The 24,453-nt window shown below is 49.8% G+C and overlaps 7 protein-coding genes across 7 annotated transcripts; 3 read left to right on the top strand and 4 right to left on the bottom strand.

The window, feature by feature from the left end:
- Positions 1 to 136: 136 nt before the first annotated feature.
- On the bottom strand, positions 137 to 2,462 carry M431DRAFT_505568 (hypothetical protein). The gene is made up of 4 exons (XM_024918656.1): positions 2,272 to 2,462; positions 1,821 to 2,188; positions 1,324 to 1,478; positions 137 to 1,261 (listed from the first exon to the last, which is right to left on the bottom strand). The coding sequence occupies exons 2-4, from the start codon at positions 2,064 to 2,066 to the stop codon at positions 355 to 357; spliced, it is 1,308 nt and encodes a 435-aa protein (XP_024777684.1). The 5' UTR covers positions 2,067 to 2,188; positions 2,272 to 2,462; the 3' UTR covers positions 137 to 354.
- A 2,671-nt stretch (positions 2,463 to 5,133) lies between these two features.
- M431DRAFT_355318 (hypothetical protein) lies at positions 5,134 to 6,390 on the bottom strand. The gene has a single exon (XM_024914510.1). It carries the CDS (start codon positions 5,930 to 5,932, stop codon positions 5,342 to 5,344), a length of 591 nt encoding a protein of 196 aa, XP_024777683.1. The 5' UTR covers positions 5,933 to 6,390; the 3' UTR covers positions 5,134 to 5,341.
- Positions 6,391 to 10,587: 4,197 nt separating this feature from the next.
- M431DRAFT_492278 (hypothetical protein) lies at positions 10,588 to 11,298 on the top strand (the record flags this gene model as incomplete). Its single annotated transcript, XM_024916992.1, has 1 exon — positions 10,588 to 11,298. The coding sequence occupies one exon, from the start codon at positions 10,588 to 10,590 to the stop codon at positions 11,296 to 11,298; it is 711 nt and encodes a 236-aa protein (XP_024777682.1).
- A 231-nt stretch (positions 11,299 to 11,529) lies between these two features.
- Positions 11,530 to 12,485, bottom strand: M431DRAFT_492243 (hypothetical protein; the record flags this gene model as incomplete). Its single annotated transcript, XM_024916989.1, has 2 exons — positions 11,530 to 12,158; positions 12,227 to 12,485. 2 exons carry the CDS (start codon positions 12,483 to 12,485, stop codon positions 11,530 to 11,532), a joined length of 888 nt encoding a protein of 295 aa, XP_024777681.1.
- A 1,018-nt stretch (positions 12,486 to 13,503) lies between these two features.
- Positions 13,504 to 15,189, top strand: M431DRAFT_78274 (hypothetical protein; the record flags this gene model as incomplete). The annotated part of the gene is made up of 3 exons (XM_024922670.1): positions 13,504 to 13,870; positions 13,933 to 14,188; positions 14,265 to 15,189. 3 exons carry the CDS (start codon positions 13,504 to 13,506, stop codon positions 15,187 to 15,189), a joined length of 1,548 nt encoding a protein of 515 aa, XP_024777680.1.
- Positions 15,190 to 16,129: 940 nt separating this feature from the next.
- On the top strand, positions 16,130 to 21,571 carry M431DRAFT_110019 (hypothetical protein; the record flags this gene model as incomplete). Its single annotated transcript, XM_024911739.1, has 16 exons — positions 16,130 to 16,229; positions 16,305 to 16,435; positions 16,500 to 17,028; positions 17,091 to 17,320; positions 17,382 to 17,664; positions 17,718 to 17,951; positions 18,026 to 18,780; positions 18,836 to 18,998; positions 19,064 to 19,417; positions 19,470 to 19,590; positions 19,640 to 19,711; positions 19,883 to 19,947; positions 20,012 to 20,153; positions 20,209 to 20,685; positions 20,755 to 21,228; positions 21,294 to 21,571. The coding sequence occupies 16 exons, from the start codon at positions 16,130 to 16,132 to the stop codon at positions 21,544 to 21,546; spliced, it is 4,383 nt and encodes a 1,460-aa protein (XP_024777679.1). The 3' UTR covers positions 21,547 to 21,571.
- A 57-nt stretch (positions 21,572 to 21,628) lies between these two features.
- Positions 21,629 to 24,319, bottom strand: M431DRAFT_505559 (hypothetical protein). Its single transcript, XM_024918655.1, has one exon. It carries the CDS (start codon positions 23,974 to 23,976, stop codon positions 21,847 to 21,849), a length of 2,130 nt encoding a protein of 709 aa, XP_024777678.1. The 5' UTR covers positions 23,977 to 24,319; the 3' UTR covers positions 21,629 to 21,846.
- Between the last annotated feature and the right edge of the window lie 134 nt (positions 24,320 to 24,453).

Here is a 24,453-nt window from a genome sequence, read left to right as displayed (position 1 = left end):
GGCTTTATTAATTATCATACGTTGCATGAAGAGTAATAAATGATACTGATACCAATTCGTACGAATGCAAGAGTTGTGATAGAGATAATTTTCACGACAAGTCACACAGCAAAGTCAAGTGAATTTAGTTGAAAAAATAAAAAAAAAGATATCGTATTGTTGCTGGCACTAATAGCTAGATATGCAAGAGGTATTCGTGTCGTTGTTCAGCGTTATCATATACATGGATGAGCCGATTTTGTTAAGTGTTCATTTTGGTTTCTTTCAGCAGGCGGGTTTTCTTGTTCCCTCCTTTGTCAAGCCAGGCAAATACCTCCCCCCCTTTCAGGTTCCTCCTTTCGTTCTTCCACCAATCTACTGCTTGACGGTGTTGATCTTGTCACGCTGACCATAAGAGCGGGTAGCCCAGTCACCGTTGTAGACGATCAGATCCTCAGGGCGGTAGTCGTGCTTGCCGGTGAGGTAGCTCTCGAGGATAGCCTTGGTGCCGTCGGCGTAGCGCTTCTGGGCATCCAGAGAAGTTCCGGACATGTGGGGGGTCATGGCGTTGCCGAAGCCGAAGGGGTTGACGGCGGTGCGGAGAGGGTGGTCGGCAGGGGCGGGCTGGGGGAACCAGACATCACCACCGTAGCCGGCGAGGTGGCCGGTGCGGAGAGCCTCGGCGACATCCTCCTTGACGACGATGGCGCCACGGGCGGTGTTGACGAGGTAGGAGCCCTTCTTCATCTTGCTGATGAGCTCCTTGTTGAAGAGGCCCTTTGTCTTCTCGTGCAGCGGGCAGTTGATGGTGACGACGTCGCACTGGGCGAGCATCTCCTCGAGGGTGTCGACGCGGCGGCAGCCAATCTCGGCCTCGACCTCGGGCTTGAGGCCCTGGTAGTCAAAGTACAGCAGCTCCTTGCAGCCAAAGGGCTTGAGGCGGCGCAGGACACGCTCACCAATACGGCCGACGGCGACAGTACCAACAACCTTGCCCTCGAGGTCGTACTCCTGCTTGGCGACGGCGGCGACGTCCCACTTGCCGCTGGCGACCTGCTCGTGGGCGGGCACGAAGTTGCGGAGGAGGACGAGGATGGTCATGACGACGTGCTCGGCGACGGAGACGACGTTGGAGCCGGTGACCTCGGCGACGGTGATGCCGCCGTTGGTCTTGTTGGCGGCGACCAGGTCGACGTGGTCGGAGCCGATACCAGCGGTGATGGCGATCTTGAGGTTCTTGGCCTTGGCCAGACGCTCAGCGGTCAGGTAACCGGGGTGGAAGCTATTCGAGCTGCTGTTAGACTGGGATATCATTGGATATGGTGATGAGGACTCAAAACATACGGGGTGGTGATGATGACTTCGGCGTCAACCAGCTCCTGGTCGAACTTGGAATTTTCTCCCTCCTTGTCAGAGGTGGTGACCAGAGTGTGGCCCTGGTCCTCGAGCCACTTGCGGATGCCGAGCTCATTCTCAGTCGTTCCGAGAAGGGCAGGGACCTGATTTGCGTGTTAGTAAATGATGCTCCGTATATATCAAATGCCTTTATGCCACTATCACTACTTCTCTTTAATTCATTGGAGAGCTTCCCCCCCGCAATGTAGATTCTCGGCGGCCAGCAGCCGGTCCCCCCCGCATTCCCGCAAGATGGGCGGAGTTTTGGTTTAAGGACCGGCGCACAAAAACGGCCCCATCTTTTGTGGTTTGGATCGAGACGATGCGGCCCCCACAAATATGGTCCGAGAATCCAACATGGACAGGAAAGTCCATGGGCCAATGGCACAAGAGAAGTAGAATAGGTTCTTTGGCGAGACAATGGGGGAGGGAAATATAACACTCACTTCCTGGGCGTGCTTGCCACCGTCGTAGAGGACGAGAAGAACTTTGACCTTTTCGCGGGCGGTTGTCAGCGTGCGGATTGATGACGGCATGAGGCGTGGCTTGGTGAAGGAGCCCAGCTTGGAGGAGTTGGCCAGGCCAGCTGCGCGCGAGGAGAATTGACGGGAAGCAATAGAAGGGGTTGAAGAGACGAGGGTAGCTCGCGAGGCGAGTGATACTGAACGAGAAAGGGGGCGGAAAGATACCATTTTGGCTGATTTAATTCTTGAACAAGAAAAAAAAGAAGAAAGATGGAGTGGTGATGATCTGATCGGACGAGAGCTTCTCGATTCAATCAGAGCGACAAGAGCTTATATATGTAAGAAAACTGCTGTTATTAATATTAGTTAATTAGCCACCCGGGCGTCGGAGGGCAACACAAGTAGATGCCGGGGGGTAAAAGTAAAGACGTACAAGGGTGGAGAGCGATGGCCTGATGCTGTGTCGACTCTTTTCGGGCTGAATTGAGGCTTGGAGGTTGCCTGCAAGGGTTTGTTCGGGAAGAATGATGGATTTGATGGCTTGAGGGATGGTGGTAGAGCAGAGTAGCAGCCTCCGATATTTATGCTCCGAGAAAACCCCCCAAAAAGAACTTCCACTTCGCCTCCAACGCCCCCTCTCAAGTTGCTCACAAGGACCGTGCCAAAGACAAATGACACATACGAAAAGAAAGGCATCGAAGAAAAGCCCCTCATCTACTCCATTCTCCCGTACGTAATTGTCTCTCCTCTGACACTCTCTGTTTTTTTTCTCCCCTCACCTGGCCTCGAATCGTCGTCACTGGGGGCTTTGGGGGACGGACGGAGCCCCCTTCCCGGCTCGCTGCAGGCTCGGCATCCCACCGATGGCCGCGGGCTGGTGTCCCCTCCCATTGATCCCATTGGGAGAGGCGTCTCCAAAAGAAACCAAAAGAGGGTGGGGAGTGAGAGGATCAGCCGGGTTCCAGTTAATCTAGCCGAAGACGTAATTTGATGGCATCGCGAGCGTACATATCTCGGGATTCGGGGTCACGTTGGAGATGTGGGGGAAGCCAAGTTTGGCGTTTGGCTTAGCGCTGGGAGCGGGGGAAAGGAGAAGGAGGACAAGGGTTGCTGATCTTTTTGCTGGATACTGTACTTGAATAGGTGTAGTTTGGCGGTATGGATTCTATATCTGGCATGTTGTGTTGTGTTGTATTTGTGTTAACATAGAAAGAAAGTATAGTTGAGGCATGTTACGCTGTCCTCATCACTTACACAGAGAGATATACTGTAGCATCAACCACGACATATAATTTACAAACCGTCTCGTCGTTTATGCATGCACTCCAAAAGCTATAGTGCTATTGGACACGCTTGCATGCCGCAGCAAGGTATGTTGGTAGTTCATGTCTTATTTGCACGCAATACCACTCTGCTAATGCAAGTCCTGCCCTGTGTGAGGCTGATGCCGCCGTGTGTTTCAATGAGGCAATTTCATCGTTTGCTAGTTCCAATCCTCGAATACTACCAAGGTAGGTAGAATGAATAGCCTACCTTACAGTGATGGTCTGTCTAGGTCTTACTGTCTCTCGTAGGTTACATGCAGTTGAAGCTTCGACTAACATTCACTTACATGCACGGAGCCTAAAAGTTAAGCCGGAGAGACTCGGCCGGCCAATCAGCATCAAGCCGCACCAACCATTTGGCTCATCTCAGTGCTGCACATTGAAATATCCTTTAATATGCGAGGATGAACATCAATTGGCTGGGCCTCCTCTTTTCCCCCGCCTTTGAGACACCCTCTTTGCTGCAGTTTTGTTCATCTCACGGTGAGGGGTGGCAAGGCGATTGCTTCATCTTTCGGCCGATTTGGATACATCAGGCTGTATAATCCGTCCGTCTTATTCCATGACAGAAGCGCATGTTCCCTTTTGGAATTTCCCCACAATATTGCCGCTTTTAACCCCGCTGAAGACACGGAGCTTGGAGCCTCCAAACATTGACAGCTGACCAGCGTATAATTGTGAGACTGATGAGCAACTCTTTGAGAAATGCTTGCAAATATATGTATATGTAGAGATAGTAGTTCGTTGATAGCATACGATGACTTGTAGTTTACATCCAAGCAAGAAATTGATGTATCCCGCACCTTGGGGGGAAGTGTTGTTGCTACTTTTCCCTTACACGTGCGGAGTACCTACCCTACTCCTATCAACATCATGTAAACGGGCATATTAACAATGATAAAACAATACCTCTTGTTGTGTGTGATTGATCAGTACTCGAATATAATATATAGGAATAACCCTATATTAAACATCTTCCATCCATTTAATGATCATCCATGTAAGCTATGAAGAGGTGAGTAACCATGTGGAAGAGCAATACGACTTCTCCAATCTCCTCATTCCTAGGGAAGGATATCTCCAACATTACTACACCATTGATACCACCAAAAGTAAAAACCCCAAATCTACCGTGGCTTTACATCAATCAGTCATCAAGCAAACGACCTGTGGCGCACATCATCTCCAGCCTCAATTCCATGCCCCTTCTCCTACCCATATATCTCCTGCAGGAACGAGCGGGTCGATATCAACGGGTACTCTATCGCCAGATCGATGAATCGTACGACGCATTTGCTTCTAGAAGGATTTGACATGGTGACTTCGCTGCCCGATAGCGACTAGCTACTTTGTAGATGTTGAGGTTGCCCAATAAGACCCACAGCCGTGATATCCACTACCACTACATATTCATCAGGATGTTGCAATCTTTGTGTGTCATACAAGATCTGGAGACAGGGTTTCATTAGAGTTAAACGACATTTCAATGGTAGGCGCATAATTTTCGCGACATATACCCTTATAGAGGGTAGAGGAGTCATCACATTGGAGGAGGTTGATCTGAAGAGGCAAGTGTCAGTGGTAGCTCCACCTGTTAAGGACCCGTATGTAATAGTTTAAAACAGCAGTAGCAAGTTATTTCATCATCTCGTTATCTACTAGGTAATCACATGTAACATCTTATTAGTTGTTTACATCTGAGCCATTACATTACTACAACTTATAGAAGCCGCCTTCTATAGGCGTATGTATCTCATTATCTTCCATAATTTCTCTATACCCCATTGGGGTACAAATATACTGACATGTCGAGACTTTGGCTCCGAGACATCCGCATTCAACGGAGAGATGGCTCCTATCACTTCTATAACATGATGAGAGGATCCAGTTGCGGTAATGGACGTTTCAATCTGCCATTATCTCGGTATCCATCGAGGTCCACCGGGTCTAGAAACCCACTCGATGCCTTCTTCTAGCTCGAAGGCCAAGTAAGGCTAGAATTAGCATCAAAGCTGAAAAGACTTGTCAATTAATAGCTCTGTGTGCTGCTCAACGTATTATTACATTCCAAGTTACACAAAAACTCATCAACAGCAATACTTCATCAACTGGAGTATAGAAACGAATCACTTTCAATATAGATGTGCATAATTTAGGCACAGCACAGATCCCCTGCATCTACTTCCATGAGCCTAGTCTCCTCTGCCCAGTTACAATCTCACGGCAAAGTTCACCCGGTGCTGAACGTAATTGCTCTAGGAGCTCCATTGTTTCTTCATTCCATTGCCGCCACTTGCTACCATCAGAAGACAGAAGATCTAAGCCCTTCTCAGCCATCAAACGAGCTGCAAAAAGAACCAATTGATGGATCAAGACAACCCACTCGCCTGTGCGGGCACCAACAACATCGCGCCCTGTGGCTTCGTTCTCGCCAATGATCACGTCACATCGTATAATAGCCTCGAACTGGCCTGGTCCGTCCTCCCCATCCCGCCCATGCAGGTACTCCGAAATCAGCTTCCCCGCCCTTCTCACCGAATCCGAATCTCCGAACCTCCTCTCCCGAGCCCCCGCAAGCCCCAAGCCGCGCGCGCCAGTTACAAGAAGCCCCTCAGCCCATAATATCCGGCAATCTCGCGCGTGCCAGACCCCAGTTGCCAGGCTAATCCACCATCCATTGGGAGAGATGCCCACTTCGCCGAATCTCCTCCATATTCGGCGTTGAACCCCTTGCGTAGCCGAGGCGGTCGCGCGTCCTGAAGCATACATGATACATCTACTGCAGACAGAATTGCCGCAAATATACAGCCCGTTTGCCGCTCATGTTTGAAACAAGAGATGCCGCTGCAGCTTCTCGATTGATGATTATGCGTCAATTACAAAATCAAAAACAGATTGTGATGTGAGGCTGCGAGGCGTAAAGGAGCCCGCCCCAGCGAGACAAGTCCGAAGAGATGAGGCCGTGCTTGCTTGCTACATCCCCGTCGGTCTTTCGGGTCAAGTTCAAGGCCTAGGCCGTCTTCATGGATACAAAAAAAAAATGACGCGTTATTTGAGCTAGAAGCCGGAGCAAGTGCTGTTGGTTGGATGCTGAAGAAGCAGAACCCAGAATCCCCCCCAGAATGATTGAACCCGGATGGGCCAGCTGACGGGGCAAAGTGATGCTCAACTCGGGCTGACAAACAAGCCGGCAGAGCTCAACTCCTCACCAAATCCTTTTTGTTCTTATTCTTTGCTTCCGTATCGTCTGTGGATGAAACCATATTCTCATAAGCAATTTTGAGAAGCATGGAGTTGTACCATGGTATCTGTTTTCACGCATGTGCGTCTCTTGTTGCTGACGATATCATATACCCACAGCAATCGATCCCCAAACTATCTCAAGGCACCGCAAAAAAGGATCAACAATCACCATTGATTAGGTTACTAAATAACGGCACTTTGATCCGAGCTACTTGAGATACATCAACGATAATCCACAATACGCGACATGATCACGGCGTTGAGCACTCTCACAGTGGCTTGGTGAGGCCATCCGCGATCATTTGATCGGTCGACTTGTACCTATGTAACGCTAATCCGGCTGGCCTCGACTTCTTGTCTGATATAGTGACTTTCCAGAGGTAGATGCTTCATCCTACCATGAAATTCTGGATTGAAACAAAGCTTGATTGCCCCTGGTTGTCATTGAAGATAGAGACGGGCTTCCTGACGTTCTAGTTCAATTCTGACAGCAAATTGACTATCCAGGCCACCTCCCGGGCGGCCTGACTGATCGCTGTGTACTCGCTTCTGTCGTCGACAATGCCACAACAACTGTGCCGGCGAGCCTTTCACACCACGGCACATCCGTTCAAAAAGACCACATAATTGTAGGTTGACCGCCACGTGCCGCGGTCACCCTTGAAGTAAGAGTCTGCCCAGACTGTGTCCGGACTCATTATCCACTCATCACACATGGTGCAGCCATTGAACAACTGAGGTGCCGTCTTCAGCCGCTATATACACATTCACGCTCAGAACGCTTTCGACATCAAAGCCCCATATCTGTCCAGCTCATCAAGATGACTTGTTCGAACCGTGAGAACGGACTTTGAGAACGGACTTTGAGAACGGACTTTGCGTGAGTCAGTAACTCTGCATCATTCCAAAGGGAATGAGTAACATGATACAATTTGCAGCTAAGGAGGCAGAGTAGATGCGCCTAAGGCCTCCATCTCCTTTACCATACCGCCCTTTCGACCCGACATTTTCGTGATATCGCCGATATACGAAGAAGCAACAAAACGGCTCGAACAAAGTGCCTTTGTTTGGAAATGATGGGCAATCGTGCCTCCGCGTATGAATACGGTGCCGTAATAGCCGCAATTACGCTTCGTTTTCACAGCCATCATGTACCACTTGTTTGACATTACAAAATATTCTTTGTTACATCTGATTTCTTATAGGAGGAAGAACAAAGCCATTTGTTTTCGTAGGTTGGCTCCCGAAGTAGTAGTAGTAGCCACAGTCCGCATTTGTTGTAAGATGGATATCGCCCATATACCCATGGTTAATCCCAGTACAGCTCGTTTAGCCCATGAAAAAGATTCCCCTATGAGATCGAGTAGTAGAACCCATTTTCTTCACAAAAGCAGTAAACTCATTGGCTGTGACCTTAATAACTTGTCATATTCCAGATCCAACGACCCAGCAACTGGATCCACAAAGCCATAAGCAAGACAAAATCAGGACTCGGAATAGGACTGGATCGCTGAGATCAGCAGCCTGAATACCACAAATATTTGAGAAGAACACAAAACGAGATTAGGTGATCAGTAATGCAGCCCTACATAACGATCTACGATTAGTGATTTTCCAATTTTGGAAGAACTCATGCGAATTGGACGGTTTATATTGGCCTTCTACCCTGTAATGTCAATACTTCTATTCGAAGCCCCGTCTTAGCCAGGAATTCTATTGTCAAGAAGAGCTAGCATTCATCTATTTGGTTAAAATTGGATTAAACCAAATGTGTTGTTCACGCTCAGCCCATATGTTGAGTGTATTTGGTCGAGACATCGCGGGATTTGAACACGGAGTTATTATCTCCTGCTGGTCTGCGCACTTCACTCATTAATGTTGATGACTATTCTTCCGGCTCAGGAGACTGGAATTGAATGTTGGATGGGGAATCCTACTCGTATTCCAAATGAAAAACCCCCCCTGGTAGTCAAAGTACGAGTGGAAAGATGTAGAAAAAGCAGCGGTGTGCAGGGTTGATGTTGATGCTTGTACCAAGCCAGAGGCCTTATTCCAACATGCTTCCATCATGCTAGCGAGAGCCGCAGAGAACACCAGCCAGCGGCGCCATGCGGCCGCTCGTATACTCGTTCTATATCAACTAGGATGACAAGGGTGCCGCCCGCCTATTCTGTCTTAGCCACCTCGTATTTTGTGGCTCTCTTCCCAAGAGATCGTGGCGGCAATGCCTGCGGCGACGAGGAGCACGGGCCGAACAATCTGGTTCTTTGCTTTTCTAGATGCATATCTCCCGATGACAGTGGCGCAGGGACGGCTTTTGGGTTGACATGGCGCCGGCAACCGTATGCAGGATGAGCTGGAGATGGCCAAGGCGGGTGGGCTTTGCTAATATTGCCGGCAGTTCGGGAAATAGGTCTGCATGCTTTATGGGACTCGGATGCCAAGTATGCTTTCACACATACATAACAATAACGTAGTAACGGCATATGTATGTAGGCTGAGTGTGGAGCATTCAGGAGAGAGGCTCACCAGGTGCTGTAGGTGAAACGTAGCACAACACTAACAGACGGAATCTCTCGTCCGGACTATGATGAATGAAGCAGTCCGTAGCGATTTGAGAAAAGGTCGTATAAGAAACGTGTCCCTGCTATTCTATTACCACATCACGCCCTTCTAGACAGAAAGACACCCGACGGGTCAGCCGTTTGTGATCTGCGGCTCCGATATTGCACACTCAAGCTAAGTCAAGGCTCGGCACGGTCTTCCGGGTATGGCGGCCACTGCATATGTATGTTCAACATTGAAGCAGTCATCGTTGGGTCAGATTCTTGTCTAGTATAATTGACGATGAGAGGGTCGTATACGGCCGTCTGCTATTCGTTTCTTTCCGGGGTCCGATCGGAATGGCCGTAGAACGATGCTTGGTTTGAAACGTGGCTAACGGCATCAACGGCAGGTCTGCCAACACGGAGAATTGGGAAAGGCAAAAAAAGCATCTACCGCAGTGAGGCCTCTCCCGGAGTACGATGCGGCTGGGATCATGGTTGGGCACAGAGCGCCAGACAAATAAAATGCCATCAATCACAGCGACGATGCCATCAGCACTGCTCCACTGTCAACTCCTTATGCCTGCATGGAATCATTTTTCGACTTCGCTCGGAGATGCGTGGAATTATGCTAGTGACACACGAGAACGAAATACAGGTGTCAAGTAAGTACTCGTAATGTGTAGTGGCAGCTTTCAACGGCAAGTGGTGTAAGTGGAATCCACGTCAGAGGGGGCGAAGAAGCAGGGGGATGCCGGCGATTAGGATGACGGGGCGGATCTTGTGGTGTTTTGGGTAAGAGTTGAAATTGCATATTCCATTTGTACGGGACAACGGGAGTATTATTAGAAGACAAGCTGGAGGTAGCTTCCGATTACTAAGGTAAGTGCCGAGATACCTGTATTGGTCAGGGAGACTTCGTTCATTGAGATTCAACATGTACAGGTACCATTGTGACATACCTAGTAGTTATTGAGTTGAATAGCTGCTACATCGAATGCCAATATGCTTGCACTGAATTTATCAGATCATTCTGGAACAATTCATATTGTTGGGACAAAAAAAGTGTTACCGGCTGCTGTACACAAATACAAACCGCATGAAATCATACTATGCAGGGCAGAATACGAGCATGACGATGCCAAGGGTACATTGCCGATCATCGAGATGTGGCGCCCCCCCGTCGGCATTTTAGCCTTGACCTGCTAGGGGCTTTAGGGCAAGCCTTGGTGCTTCTCTGCCCCCCTAAGCGCCTAGGCGGGCGGCCGTGGCAGGCGACTTACAGGCATCCGGTCACGCGCGATGGCGCTGTGCTTTGGGGGAGTTATGGGGAGTTATGGGGATATTGGCTGTTGGCGAGGGGAAGCTGCTCCCTTGGCTTGAGGTGGCAATGCCTGTTCTGAGGAGAAACAAAGACAGCACAGCACAGACAAGGACAAAGCTGGATCCTGGGCTGATGACATCTGACGATCGTGGAGACTCGCAAACGGCTATATAGTCTGCCAGCTTCGCCCATCATTGGAGCTTGGAATCTCGTCTTCATCCAACAAGCCTGACAACTTACACCAACAAAGCCAAGTCTCCAACACATCACACAAACACCAACCACCAAACAAAACAACAACAATCTTCAAGATGTTTGTCTCTACTGCTGCTCTTCTTGGCCTTGTCGGCGCCGCTGCTGCCTCTCCCCTCAACATCGTCCCCAACTACCCTCCCGTCAAGCAGTCCACTGGCTTCCGCCTCGTCGTCAACGTCACCGACAAGGCTCTCGACTTCTCGCCCTCCGTCCAGGGCCTTTATGTCAACAGCATCCACGTCGGTGCTGGGCTGAACGAGGTTGGCATTGGCTCTAAGAGCGACAACCACGGCATCTTCTACCAGAACGGCACTGCTGCCGAAGGCCGCTTCAACGGCGTCACCACCATCACCGACCAGGGCACTCCCCTCTCTCCCTACGGCATCTCTCTGACTCTGGATCCCGACTCCAAGACTCTCTCTTCCGCCTATGCCAACGGCGGCCTTGGCACCAAGGGCGTTCAGATCTCCCAGTTCCCCGAGGGCTTCCGCTACCTCGGACCTGAGACCTATGTCATCTGCAACGTGCCCCTTGCCTACTACCAGGGCACCAAGTTCAACGTCGTGAAGCAGGCCGCCACCACCATCAGCTCTACCGGTCAGGTCGAGCGCAACATCCCCGAGGGCTGTGTTCCCATCCGCCTGCTCCCCGAGTGCGCCACCCTCGAGGACCTCCCTGCCGGCTCCTACTCCAGCCACGAGTTTGCCATCAACTCTGACTGCTACGCCGACGTCGCTTCCATCAACTGGAGCCTCTACGGACCTTAGATGTGCTCTTGAACAGCATCAGCATCACCGCCGCGAATACTTATGATTGACCTTGTTAATGGCATTTGGAAGCGAAGGATTACCTTATAATAGTAATAATGGTGTTACAGGACACGATATTGCCCAGAGCGTAGGGGCATATAAAGTAATATTAATCTAGATAGTAATACATTATCAACTTCTCATATTTTCATGTCCGCCCAGCTATCTTGAATTTTTACGAACAAGTTCTCACACAATCATTGCATCTGAACTCATGCCTTTGCCCTCAGCCAGCACTCCAGCTTTTCGCAAAATGGAAACACAGCCTGATACAACATCTGGCTTAACACCCTCTGTCTTGGCTGGGAAAGTCACAGTCTTGAGCCACTCCCTCGCATCCTCAGCCGAATAGTCCAAATTCGTCGAGATGTACTCCACCGCCTCGTCGTGGTTGGCATTGAAGTAGGCCACGCCCTTATCCAGCTTCTCAAACAGATCCTTTACGCGAGCATCCAGCCCTCCTCCCTGAGTGAGCTTCGTCGACGCCACAATCTTCCAGCTGCTCCAGGGCGTGTAAATCTCGCCCACGCGGCGGATCTCGCCCGAGTCGTAAAACTTCTTGGAGGTAAAGTGCTCCCACATGAAGAAGTCCGCCTCGCCCGAGTTGACCGCGTTGCGCAGCTTCTCGAAGGTGTTGAGGACGACGGTGTCGGAGAAGGGCTCCGCGCCGCCGGGGGAGAGCCAGCCGTTCTTATCGGCGAGGACGTAGCCCATCACGTAGCTGCCGGAGCCGATGCGGGAGACGCCGATCTTGCCGCCCTTGAGGGATTCGACGGCGGTGATTTCGGGGCGCTTGGCTCCGGTTGAGATGGCCCAGCCTTATGGGTTTGTGTCAGTGCCGAATCTGAGTTGAGACCATTGTCATGTTGGTGGGATATATACTCACAGAGGGGAGTCTCAACATAGGTTCCAACCAGACGATATCCGCCATCTCCTTCAACGCCTTCCTTTCCGAGTCCAGCGATCCAAGCCTCTGTCAAGCCAATGCCAATGTCAATCTCATCGGCTCGCAGGGCTGTAATCATGTGGCCGGTGCCTGACGGAAAAGGGATCAGAGTGGCATCGAGACCAAAGTATTTCTGAGCAAAGTGCAGCGGGGTAGAAAAGTGCTCTGGCACGAATCCGATACGAAGGGGGGCGGCCATGGTGAAGGGAAGACTGATGATATGAGCGGTATCTTTGTTAAGGTGAGTATAAGTGATTTTGAAGCTCAATGTTTTGAAATACTCGCGATAAAATGGTAGAAAGTGAAGGTGAGGATTTCTAAGCTGGGAATATTCGGTCACGCTGAGTGGGGTTGAAGTCATACATAATATGACGATTGATGAAATAAAGCTCTCACTGAGAAGACAACGGGCTTACTGAGCAACACACGGTTGAGCTGGACTTTTATTTTCTTATTTATGAAACTAAAAATGATCGTTTGGTAGCTCATCTTCATTGAATTAGACAACTCTCACATCTTGTATTAGATCGAAAAGTCTCACTTTAATAGATCTCTTTTGAAGCAATTTCACTATAAACAGCTCCAGGTAGCATTTTCAGCCCCTCCATGCCAGTGTCATCATTGGACGCATGTGAAAAAGCCCGTTATTCCCACAAGCAGCATTTCCGTCGTCCGCCCTGAGATGCGATTCGCCATCAGCTCGGGTCATCATTCGCAACTTTAGCCCATCAAACGCGTCATGGCCCACGCATTTGTACTGCAGGGCTGCTTCTCCGATTCGAGCACAAGCAAAGGACGGCATCGCCAGTCTATTAGTTGGTCTCAGCCGCGCACACCGAGCGAACCATCTTGGCTTAGCCCTTCCTGCAACTCAGAATAGACTGCATCCTTGATGCCACGGCTTCGTCCCGTCATGCCAATCCAGGCTGCGTTCCATCAGCGCATATTTGTAGAATAAAGTGTGTCCTTGTTAGTGTCAAACATGCAAGCGCCGAGCATCGCAGACCGGGATTGTGATCCACGTAGAGCCGAGCAGCTACGGATATCCACCCTTTATCAATCTCCCCCATTTTTTTTCACTGCCCCTGGTCAAATGTGCTCAACTCTTACTTGTAATAAGATGTAGTGGGCGCTTTTGCTTTTTCTCACATCATTTTCTTTTCCTTTCTCTTCTTTTTATTTGATGCGTAACTGGTTTTCGCATTCTCTTCTCTCCCATGTCAGACCTCGAGCTGGACACTGAAACTCCTGCGGATGCGCCTCTGCTAGAGGAAAGCGAGCGCCAGCATGAGCCAATTCCCGCTGAGGATGAGGCGCCGCCTCGAATCCTCAAGGCAGCTCGCTGGCAGGTGAAGACGCCAAAGACGGCAGTGAGGATGTATGCCTTTTTGGAGTTTTTGATTGTTGCCAGCGGCATGATGTTGATGGTGCCCGTCTACCGCCTGATTGAGGATACTGTCTGCCACGTCTACTATCAAGACGACTCGCTGGATCTGATTGACGAGATGAAGTGCAAAAAGGACGAGATCCAGGCGCAGATGGCATATCTGCTTGGGTGGCTGGGGCTTTTCCACTCCATCCTGAGTGCGTCTCACTGAAATGAATTAATGGCGCTTACTGACTTTATTCGCTCACACAATGTATAGGTTTACTCACTACGTTTCCCTTTGGCTTACTCGCTGACAAGATTGGCCGCAAGCCGACAATGATGCTTGCCTATGGAGGCATGACCTTGTCGCCCATCTCTGGCCCGCTGCTGCTTGGAGTTGCTCAGCATGCCCTCCGCAAGAATCCTTACCTACTCATGACCGGCTCGCTATTTCTGTTGATCGGTGGCGGAATCCCGGTTGTGCTAGCTATGCTCTTTGCAATGGCTGCTGATGTTAGTTCTGAGAAGGACAAGTAAGGGCATCCTCAAGAAATCATACACCATGGTGCATATCTATGCTCAAGAAACTGACGATCTACCCTTCTCTAGAGCTGCCAGCTTCCTTCAACTTACGTTTGGTGCCACGGCTGGTGGCCTCGCCGGCCCTCTCCTCACTGGATTCTTGATGGAAAAGTACGGCCCCTGGATACCCGTGATAGCCTCTTGCGCCAGTTTCCCTGTCATCTTACTGCTGTTTTGCTTCATTCCCGAGACACTTCAGGTGGACAGAACGAAGAAGATGAGCGACAACGACGTGTCCATTAAGCAACAAATAGTCACAAACTTGGCCGATCTTAAAGACGCTCTGGGCTTGTTGAAGAACCCAAGTATCCCTCTGGTCCTCCTTACGTTTCTATTCCAGGCCGCACGATTTACAGCGTACACGAGCACGATTGTTCAATATGTTAGCACGCACTTCGGGTGGCGCCTTGCTGAGACTACCTTTTTACTGTCTCCCTTTGGACTTCTCAACCTGACCGTGTTGGCCGTCCTGCCCAAGATTTCCGACATTCTCATGTCGCCCCGATTCGGCTACACTTCCTTTAACAAGGATTTGTTTCTTACTCGAACCTCTACAATTTTACTCTTTGTTGGCGCAATGATTGAGGGTTTCAGTCACAACATCTTCTTCTTCGTCATTGGCCTTTTCGTCGAGACCTTTGGAGCAGCCGCCAGTCCATTGGCTCGAGCCACCATAACTCACTATGTCGAACCTGAATTCGTGTCCCGGCTCTATGCTCTGGTTAGCACGAGCGAAATTATCGGTTCTTTTATCGCCGGCCCGGTGCTGGCGTGGTGTTTCGATCAGGGAATGAAGAGGAAAGGCATTTGGATTGGGTTGCCCTGGTTTTACATTGCGCTGTTGTCCCTGCTTACTTGGATTGGGCTGATCTTTGTGCGGCCCCCACCGGCGAAGAAGAGTTCAGCCGAGCAAGATGGGGAAGAGGAGCCGATGAATCCTCATGAAGACTAGTGTGTGAATTGAATGCTGCTCAAATAACAAAGATGAGTGCAGTCGTGACAGTCTCTCGTCTAATCTCTTGGGTGTATTTGTAAGTTGCAAAGTAAAGATCAAAGTGAGCCTCAACATGATAAAGCAACAGAGTCACAAGGAGATTCCGTATTCCAATTGCATATACGAGTAAAAGCAACATAATGCTTGATAACCAAATTCGTCCCAATGCTTGACTATCCAACGGTTCACCTGCCTAAAATGGTGTCGGCCAACTACTCGATTAGTGCCGCGTCTCTCCAATAACCAACCAACCAACCGAACAGACAGTCGACCCGTTAGTTACGCCTTAGGCCGCGCAACAATCACGCGGCCGCTGACGAGAACCTATTCAAGTTCCTGAAGAAAAATAAGTTTAAACAAAAGATCCAATCCAATGGGCGGAACTCTCTTCCCCACAGAGCCCGGCCCCGGAACTAGAGCCGCTGGGCAACTAACTCGTACGTGGGCAAACTACGGGGGCAAAACCCGAAGAGTCATATCGGACAAGCGAAGCTCTAATACCTGGATCCTTTGTAGATAACGACTAGGGTTGGCGTTGGGAGAGAAAAAAAGATGACCGGTTAGTTAGTTATGACTCGGAGCAGCTCTACGGGTACGTTTACCGTACCGTCGTCAGCACCGCTTTCGCGATATGCTCCACGCCTTGATTGGATCTTTTGTAGCTGGCGATTAGGCGGCGGCATACGTGCGTTCTATGATAGATCCATAGATCCATTTCCGGAATGATTAGAAAGCTCCTTTTTGAGTTTATTATAAAGATTCAAGTCCCCCCACACAGCTTATCAATGATGTACTTTTCTTTCAGCCCTACGGTATAGACATCTTTCAAGAGAGTTGTGCGACAATGGAATTACTGCCGTAATTTAATTTACAAAGAAGTGCAGCTTTGATTTTAGAAATGATTCGCCACCGGTCTTACAACGCCACGGCGTGTGGTGATGGCTTCTTCGGCCCGGCGGTTTGGGCCGATGGCTGTCGAGGTGGCTTCGACTTTACACGTGCGACACGTCCCGATGAAATCCAGTGAAAGGCATTTATTATACGCGGTTACTGATTTTGATTGTGCTGTACAGTGTCGTTTGAAGAAAGCATCTTGTCCACGCTCCCCGCTGCTCTGTTTCTCCTATTGTCCATTCCACGAGCCTTCTACCTCCTACGAACTCCCGACAAGGCGAAGCGACGATCAGCTTATACACCAAAACTAGTCGGTTATCCATATTTATAGCTTCGAAGTTTCGTATCAGTATAATATCTAACTATTCCAAAAGATCGCATCAAGTGCATATGCAGGCATCCAAGTCGGCGCCCTAGCCATCGTCGCCTCTTCACGACTCCTCAACACCAGATTCTCTCTCGCCGCCGCCATTCTCAACCTCATCGCCGCGTGCTGCATCGTTCTCCTCTCGCACATCGAACACGTCAAATCCATACGTCCATCTTTCCTCCTTACCTCGTATCTCTTCACGTCCCTCCTTTTCGACGCTGCCCGGCTACGAACGGAATGGCTTCTGTCTGTGAATGTCGCGTATGCGGCAGTGCTCTCTACTTCAACCGCTCTCAAGCTGGCCCTGCTAGTGCTGGAGAATGTCGAGAAGAGGAGGATCTTGGTAGACTCGAGCAAGGAACCGTCGACAGAGAGCACCAGCGGTCCCTTTAACCGCGGCTTTTTCATCTGGCTCAACTCGCTGCTTATTTCTGGTTGGGCTACCGTTTTGACAATGCACGACCTCCCCGCTATTTACGAGAAACTCTCTTCTGAGAAGCTGGCTGTTATTTTCACAAAGCGATGGGATAAGGGTATGTTTCACGGTCGACTCGCTTCACACATTTCTCTCTCTTCATAACTGACGCATGTGAAGTCACCCGCGATGGACCAAAGGCATCCCTCTTTCTCAACACTGTCTGGATCCTCAAGCTCGAAATCGCCGGTATTGCTCTTCCTCGATTGGCTACGGTTGCCTTGACAATTGCGCAGCCATTCCTCGTATCCCAAGCGCTACGATTTCTCGCCATGCCCAAGGACGATCACTCTGATAATATCGGCTACGGATTGATTGGTGCCTTTGCTCTTGTCTTTGTCGGATCAGCTGTGCGTTTATACCTCAATAATTAAATAGTATCTCTAACTCGGGACTAATTCTTGAAACTAGATCTTGACGGCATGGTACGAACATCTCACCTTTCGAGTTGGCGCCATGATTCGAGGAGGCCTAATTGGCCTGATTTACCGCAAGATGTTGAGGCTCTCGGCAAGCGAACTGAGCGAATCTTCGGCTGTTACGCTTATGGGCAATGACATTGAGACTCTAGCCGAGCGAGCAAACGCTTTGCTCATCGAAGGCTGGGCTAACACACTTACCGTCGGTATCGCCGTCTACATGTTGTACGCACAGCTGGGCGCTGTCTGTGTTGCTCCCATCGTTATGGCTATTGGTAAGTCTCATAACTAGGTTTTTATATTATTTTCTATAACTTACAACCTATAGTATCAATTGTCTTGTGCTGGTTTATTGGAAAAGTCTTGGTCAAACGCCAGACCGTTTACCAGAAGGCAACACAGGCTCGCATCAACTTCACTTCTGAAGTGCTCGGCTCCATTAAGGCCGTCAAGATGCTGGGTTATACTGAACGTTTTACTGACCTCCTTGAAGACAAACGTGACCAGGATTTGAACGTTGGCAAACACTACCGACAAATGATTGTGTGGGCCAACACCGTCGGTAAGCTGATGTCTTTTCTCTTATTCAACCAATCCATTCAAGCATTCCTAACTAATCTTTGTGATATTTGCCAGGAAACGCAAACGTCAGTCTGACCCAGGCTGCTACCTTTGGCGCCTACGCCATTGTCGCCAAACTCAGTGACAACCAGTCCTTCTCAGCATCACAAGCTATCACGGCGCTTTCTATCCTTAACGTCATGATCAACCCTCTCAGCTTCCTCCTAGGCAACATTTCGTCTGCTTATGCTGCATTTGGATGTTTCAAGCGTATCCAGGAGTTTCTCCTGCTTAACGAAAGAGTTGATAGCCGCGAGATCTGCGCACAACCGGGACTTTCAACGAAGAGCGAAGAAGTCGGATCACAAAGAAGTAGTATTGAGCTTCGCACGCTTGATCGCGATAACGAAAAAGGCGCCCGTGTCTCTATTGCTGGAGGAGACTTTGCCTGGAAGGAGAAGAAAGTGTTGAGCAACATTAGCGTGTCCTTTTCACAAGCACAATCGGGATCCCTCACCATGATTGTTGGTCCAATTGGTTCCGGAAAGTCAAGTCTGCTCAAGGCCATTCTTGGAGAAACATCCTCGACCGGCGGAAAAGTCTCACTCTCGACACCCAGCATCGCTTTCTGTGATCAGACTCCTTGGGTGATAAATGCGACAATCCGGGACAATATTGTGGCGGAATCTGGGCACTTCGAGGACAAATGGTTCGATACGGTTGTTGAGGCTTGCGATTTGACTCAGGATTTTAGTCGGTTGCCAGAAGGAATTGCGACAGTTGTTGGAGATAAGGGAGTGAAGCTTAGCGGAGGCCAGAAACAACGACTTGTAAGTGCTTTAACCTTTTGATTCGTATGAACTGTAAGTGTCTAACGACTTGCAGGCAATCGCCCGTGCGATATACGCTCGAAAGCCGGTAGCCATCTTTGACGACGTGTTTAGTGCACTGGATAAGGCAACGGAACGCATCGTATTTGCTCGTGTATTCAGCCAAGACGGTCTTCTCCGACGCAGTGGTGCAACAGTGATTCTTGCCACACACTCTGGTAAGTCTCACCACTAACAAATATCCTTGAGAGTATTGAAATGAGATTCTAAATAATACCTCTAGTTCATCTTCTGCCCAATTCCGACCACATCATCGCCCTAGGCCAAGATGGCCAAGTCATCGAGCAAGGATCTTTCGCAAAGCTTCAGGAGAGCGGCAAATACGTCCAGAGTCTCGACGTCACGGATCCTCACTCCGACAGCGACAGCGAAACTGCCTCCAAAAAGGACATCGAAGAGACTGAGAAGAGCAATGAGAGCATCGAGGAGGAAGAAGTAGAACAAGAAATGGAAGAGCAAGGGACGGTTTCAAGTGACCGCAGCACTTTCAAGTACTACTTTGGCGCAATGCGGCCCCTAAGCTTGGCTGTTGGCGGTGCATATATTGTTGGGCAGGCATTTTCATCGACTTTCAGATGTGAGTACTCTTACAGAACAACTATTCGATTTATCCTAATGGAAGTCTGTAGCTGTTTGGCTTACCTGGTGGGGTGATGGCCGAGGACGCTCGAGCAACGACGTCGGATACTGGTTGAGCATCTTTACCGTCATGGCCGTCATAGAGGCTGTCCTTATCTCTCTGGCAATCATGTAAGTCCAAGCTCGACCAACAAGGATACACATACTGACAACATACCAGGCACTTTTTGATTATTCTTGGACCAGCAGTCAGCAAAAAGTTCCACAGCAGAATCTTGAACGCAGTCATGAAGTAAGTCCCAGACTCGAAACGAATTTGTTCTTATGAACACCAGACTAACATTGTATCAGGGCTCCCATGTCGTTTCTTTCTAACTCTGAAACTGGTTCACTCATCAACAGGCATGTTTTCCTCTCCAATAAAATCACTAATCAGTTTACTAACATGCCGTCTTGGAAATAGATTTAGTCAAGACTTGCGTCTGGTAGACATTGACCTTCCTGTGGCCCTCGCCATCTTCCTTTTTGGTAACTCCTCCCTTACCCATACTCGCAAATCAAGATGACTTGACAGCTAACTCGATAATTATAGATGTATCAACTTGTATCGGTGTGACGGGACTGGCAGTTGGAGCCGTCGGCTACTTCGCCGCCTCCCTGCCCTTTGTCATCATCGTCCTCCTCATGATCCAACGCTTCTATGTCCGAACATCCAAGCAGCTCCGTATTCTAGAGTAAGAGCTAACTCAACGTCTCATATAATATCATCAACTGACCATCCATATCTAGGATCGAGCACAAAGCACCACTATACTCCCACTTCCTCGAATCCATCAACGGCCTCGCCACAATCCGCGCCTTTGGCTGGACTGTCCCCTACTCACACAAAAATCTGTCTCTCCTCGACAACGCCCAAAAGCCCTCCTATCTTCTCAACTGCATCCAGCGATGGCTCACCCTCGTGCTCGACCTCGTAGTCGCAGTTCTCACCGTTCTGCTCGTCGTCTTTGCTGTGGTTCTCAGGGGAAAGCTCAATCCATCCCTCCTTGGTGTTGCGCTTGTCAATATGATGAACTTGGGTCTCAATCTCAAGGGCATTATCCTTGCATGGTCTCAGCTGGAAACGTCGCTCGGAGCTGTTACCCGCATCAAGACCTTTGAAGAAACCACCCCTTCGGAACTGCTCCCCGAAGAAAGCTATACGCCCCCTGAAGAATGGCCTGCTCAAGGCTCTCTCGAATTCGTCAACCTCTCCGTACAATACGAGTATGTATCCATAATCTTGCCTCCTTCTACATCAGAATACTATGAAGCTAACTCCCCCATCTTCTCCAGCTCAACCTCCCACCCCGTCCTCCAAAACATCTCCATTGCAATCAAGCCCGGCCAAAAGCTCGGCCTCGTCGGCCGCAGCGGCAGCGGCAAAAGCTCCCTCATCCAAGCCCTCTTCCGCATGGCCAACACCCCCGCCGGCCAGATCCTCCTCGACGACCAGGACATCGCCGTGGTCCCCAAGCCCCTCATCCGCCAGAAGCTCAGCTGCCTCACCCAAGATCCTGTCCTCTTCACCAACACCATCCGGTTCAATGCCGATCCCCTTGGAGTTCACTCTGACGAGGCTATTGTCAGCGCTCTGCAGCGAGCTGCTATCTGGGATGTCATCATTTCTAAGATCGACGCGGATAAGAATCCTCTTGATGAGAAGATGGACGAGAATTTCTTCTCTCACGGACAGAGACAGCTGTTCTGTCTTGGAAGAGCTCTTCTTAAGAAGAGCAGCATCCTCATTCTCGACGAACCAACGAGCAAGTATGTTTTCCCAACCCTCAATCTTTAAAACTCAGCAAGACGAAAAGCTAACCATATACACACAGTATCGACAACCAAACCGACGCCCAAATCCAGGCTGTCATCAAATCAGAGTTCAAAGACCGCACGGTCATTATGATTGCGCATCGTCTCGACTCATTACTCGATTTCGATACCATCGCTGTTCTTGAAGATGGAGCGCTGGCGGAGATTGGTGCCCCGGAGGAACTGCTCTTGAAGGGCGGTGCTTTCTCGAAGCTTTACGCTTCTGATAAAACAAACAAGAGGAGGAGTTCAGACGAAATTTCACGAGAATAAACGGTCCTCGCTGTACGATTACGAGTTTACGAATTTAATTAGAAACCATAATTAATCTACCTATGTTAGTAATACTAGGTAGCCTTGATAGATTTATAAGAGATTATCAAAAATATATAAACTTCTATATTGATGCGGAATATCCAAAAGCTGTTCCTTCCAGGGTACACACTATCAAGATAATCTACGTAATCCAAATAATACGCCTTGCTATGTCCGTATGCTATTATCATCACCAATATTGTTCAAAATCCTCCAGGGATCGAATATTCAACACGAAACCCTCATATTACTTCCGTATCAGCGCAACATATATGTAAGATCAGGGATGTCATTTAAAAGTCTGGCCACGGTCTCTTCATCCGCCACACTCAAGCTAGGCCTGGGAGATGATGGATGGACAAGTGACGTGTCGGCAGACATGGTATGGGTATGGCGAGTAGGAGTGACCTGAGGTGGTGTCATTGGTTTGGAGAGAGGGCTAGGGAACGCTGGTGTCAAAGGCGTCTTGCCCCCTCGTTTAAAGGGTTTGCTGAGCGTCTGTCCCAAGTGCCATGAAAAGGGCCGCTTGCTCGGAGCTTTTTCGATCTTTGATGCAAGGAGATTGGGACTTTCATACACTGTTTCAAACTGGAGGGAAGACTGAGGAGGAATGCTGTGGCGGTTGCTGACGGTGTCTTCGTCCTCAAATGACATGGTAGTGGTCGGTGTAGCAGTCATCATCTCGCCCCAGTCGTCATCGTCCTCTTTGTTGATGGGGTAAGTGGGAGGAATCTGAATTGGCGAGGGAATATGCGCCCGGGTATGCTGAGGCGGCGGATCAAGAGACAAGGATTGCCGAGCTGAGTCCGCTTTGGGTTCTTTTGGTGAATGCACTTCTTGTGCATCTCCTCGTGTGAGCTCATTGGCTAAAGGATGTCTGGAAACCGCTGGCGATGATGGGACGCTGCTAGCCCAGGCGAATGACGATGCAGTAGGCGATGCGACTGGCGATTGCACGGTCAAAGATGAGTTTCTTGAATGCCTTCCCAGGAACTCTCCAATTTCCACTTGAGGCGCTGGTGAATTCCAATTGAACATGACTGCACCAGATCCACCAAGTCGTCTTCCCAGAACAACTCGCCCAGTAATTGAGTCCTCTTCCATCCATCTCCTCACAGTCTGGGTGGTACGCTCCCGTATTTGTGACTTGGACCAGCTAACGCGTACGTAATTCTCATCACCTCCCAAATCGTGCTTCCTCTTCGACCCATAACGGGAGATTCGGTACCACGCTCTGCGTTCATTGCTTAAACCAAAGGTGTCGTCGATGATGACGTCTGGAACGAGTTCTGGTTCTGTCTTAATGGGCGGCGTCGACGGAAACAAATCGTCAAGCTTGGCAAGATCAATGGGAAAGTGAATCTTTGAGTACGTCTGAGATGCAGGGCGTTCCACAACGTCGGACTCGAAAGGGGTGGTGAATGTTTGTAAGACGTTGGGTTCGCTCACAATTGGCACTGGCGGAATATCATCCCAGGGTTCCTGCTGCTGGCGCTCATTTTCTGCGACAATCTCGCTCTCAACATGAAATGGAGGTTGAGCAATTTCTTGTCCCGAAATGGCCACCTCATCCTCAATCACTTCAACAGGTGGAATTGGTTGTTGTTCCTCTTCTACCTCAACGCTATTATGAGGAGCAGTGTCTTCCTCCTTCCGAGCAGGCTCCTCGGCCGTGAATAGCGCCTCATCTTGCTCTTTGTCATCGACAGCAGTAGGTACTGGTGCCTCAGTGTCAGGAGAAAAGTCTGGTTGTTCGAGTTGGATAGCCGCAGGTACTGGTGCTCCAGTATCAGGAGGAAAGTCTGGTTGTTCAAGTTGAATAGCCGGAATCACCACCTCGGGTGCCGGCGCTTCCGGCGCTGCTTCAACGGGCCATGCCTCCTCCGTGGCATCAATATCCAATGGCGGCACCACGACGGGAATATCATTCTTTAAATCCTCCTCTTTCTGTAATTCATGTTCATCCCCAAGGCTAATTGCAGAATCCACGACTCGATCGTCGCCCGAAGCCTCAGAAGCTCTCCTCTCTCTTGGCTTCCTTTCTTCATTTTCTAGCGCCGTCGTGTCTAGCCGTTTCAAGGCCACATCTTTCCAAGGATCCGGTGATATCGACCTCACCGACGGTGCGCCTTGCAGCGGCTTCAGCCCAGGGCTTCTCCCCCATCCGGGGCTTTCCTTACCGCTGCCGCTAGCATCACCGCCATTCCACCCGCCCCAAGCATCGTCATCTTCCCATGCCGGTGACCGCGATCGCGACGGCGCTGGCGAACGAGAGTTTCGTCGAGGAAACAGATGGTCGGCTGAGAAGTGCGCATTCTGGGGCGCGACTGGGAGTTCTATCTTAGCCGGAGAGTCTGCAGCCCACGGCGAACCCCACGGATCTTCCATTCCAGGCGACTTGGCATGTCGCGTAGAGATGGATTGATAAAGGCAAGAGTCGATGCGTCAAGAAATATTGTTATAGCGTGTTTATCGTGAACTGTGCCGCAACATTGCGAATCTGTGCAATCAGGGCCGTTGGTCCAATTTCGCTTCTCCTGGAACGACAATCAATGTCCCCTTCCCAGGATAAGACGGAATAAATAAATAGGAGCCCGTCGAATCGGCGATGCGCAATCGAATAGCGCGGAAGTAGGGCGGAAGCTGCGGTGGTGATCTAGAAAGACCAATAAAGTTCTCACCTCATCATTGTCTGTGCAGCGGAGCCGTGCTTATTGCTTGGTTGGCTGCAGTAAGGCTGGAGGTTGGAAGAGAGAAAAAGAATGGAAGAAGATCTGGGAGGGTAGAGAGTGTTCTTGGCGGTCGCCAATCAGTGGACACACGACTCAGACAGGGGGTTCAGGGACCTGCCTTAGCGAATTGCTT

Source organism: Trichoderma harzianum (assembly GCF_003025095.1).
Source record: "Trichoderma harzianum CBS 226.95 unplaced genomic scaffold M431scaffold_3, whole genome shotgun sequence".
Lineage (NCBI taxonomy): Eukaryota > Fungi > Ascomycota > Sordariomycetes > Hypocreales > Hypocreaceae > Trichoderma > Trichoderma harzianum.
This window is presented reverse-complemented; position numbering and strand designations above follow the sequence as displayed.

What these genes read in the sequence shown, in the direction of transcription:
- M431DRAFT_505568 (XM_024918656.1), bottom strand. Translation starts at nt 2,066, where the DNA reads ATGGTATCTTTCCGCCCCCTTTCTCGTTCAGTATCACTCGCCTCGCGA. An exon ending in GTGGCAAGCACGCCCAGGAA is followed by an intron (nt 1,479 to 1,820) that starts GTGAGTGTTATA and finishes CACGCAAATCAG; the next exon opens with GTCCCTGCCCTTCTCGGAAC. An exon ending in GAAGTCATCATCACCACCCC is followed by an intron (nt 1,262 to 1,323) that starts GTATGTTTTGAG and finishes CAGCTCGAATAG; the next exon opens with CTTCCACCCCGGTTACCTGA.
- M431DRAFT_355318 (XM_024914510.1), bottom strand. Translation starts at nt 5,932, where the DNA reads ATGTATGCTTCAGGACGCGCGACCGCCTCGGCTACGCAAGGGGTTCAA.
- M431DRAFT_505559 (XM_024918655.1), bottom strand. Translation starts at nt 23,976, where the DNA reads ATGGAAGATCCGTGGGGTTCGCCGTGGGCTGCAGACTCTCCGGCTAAG.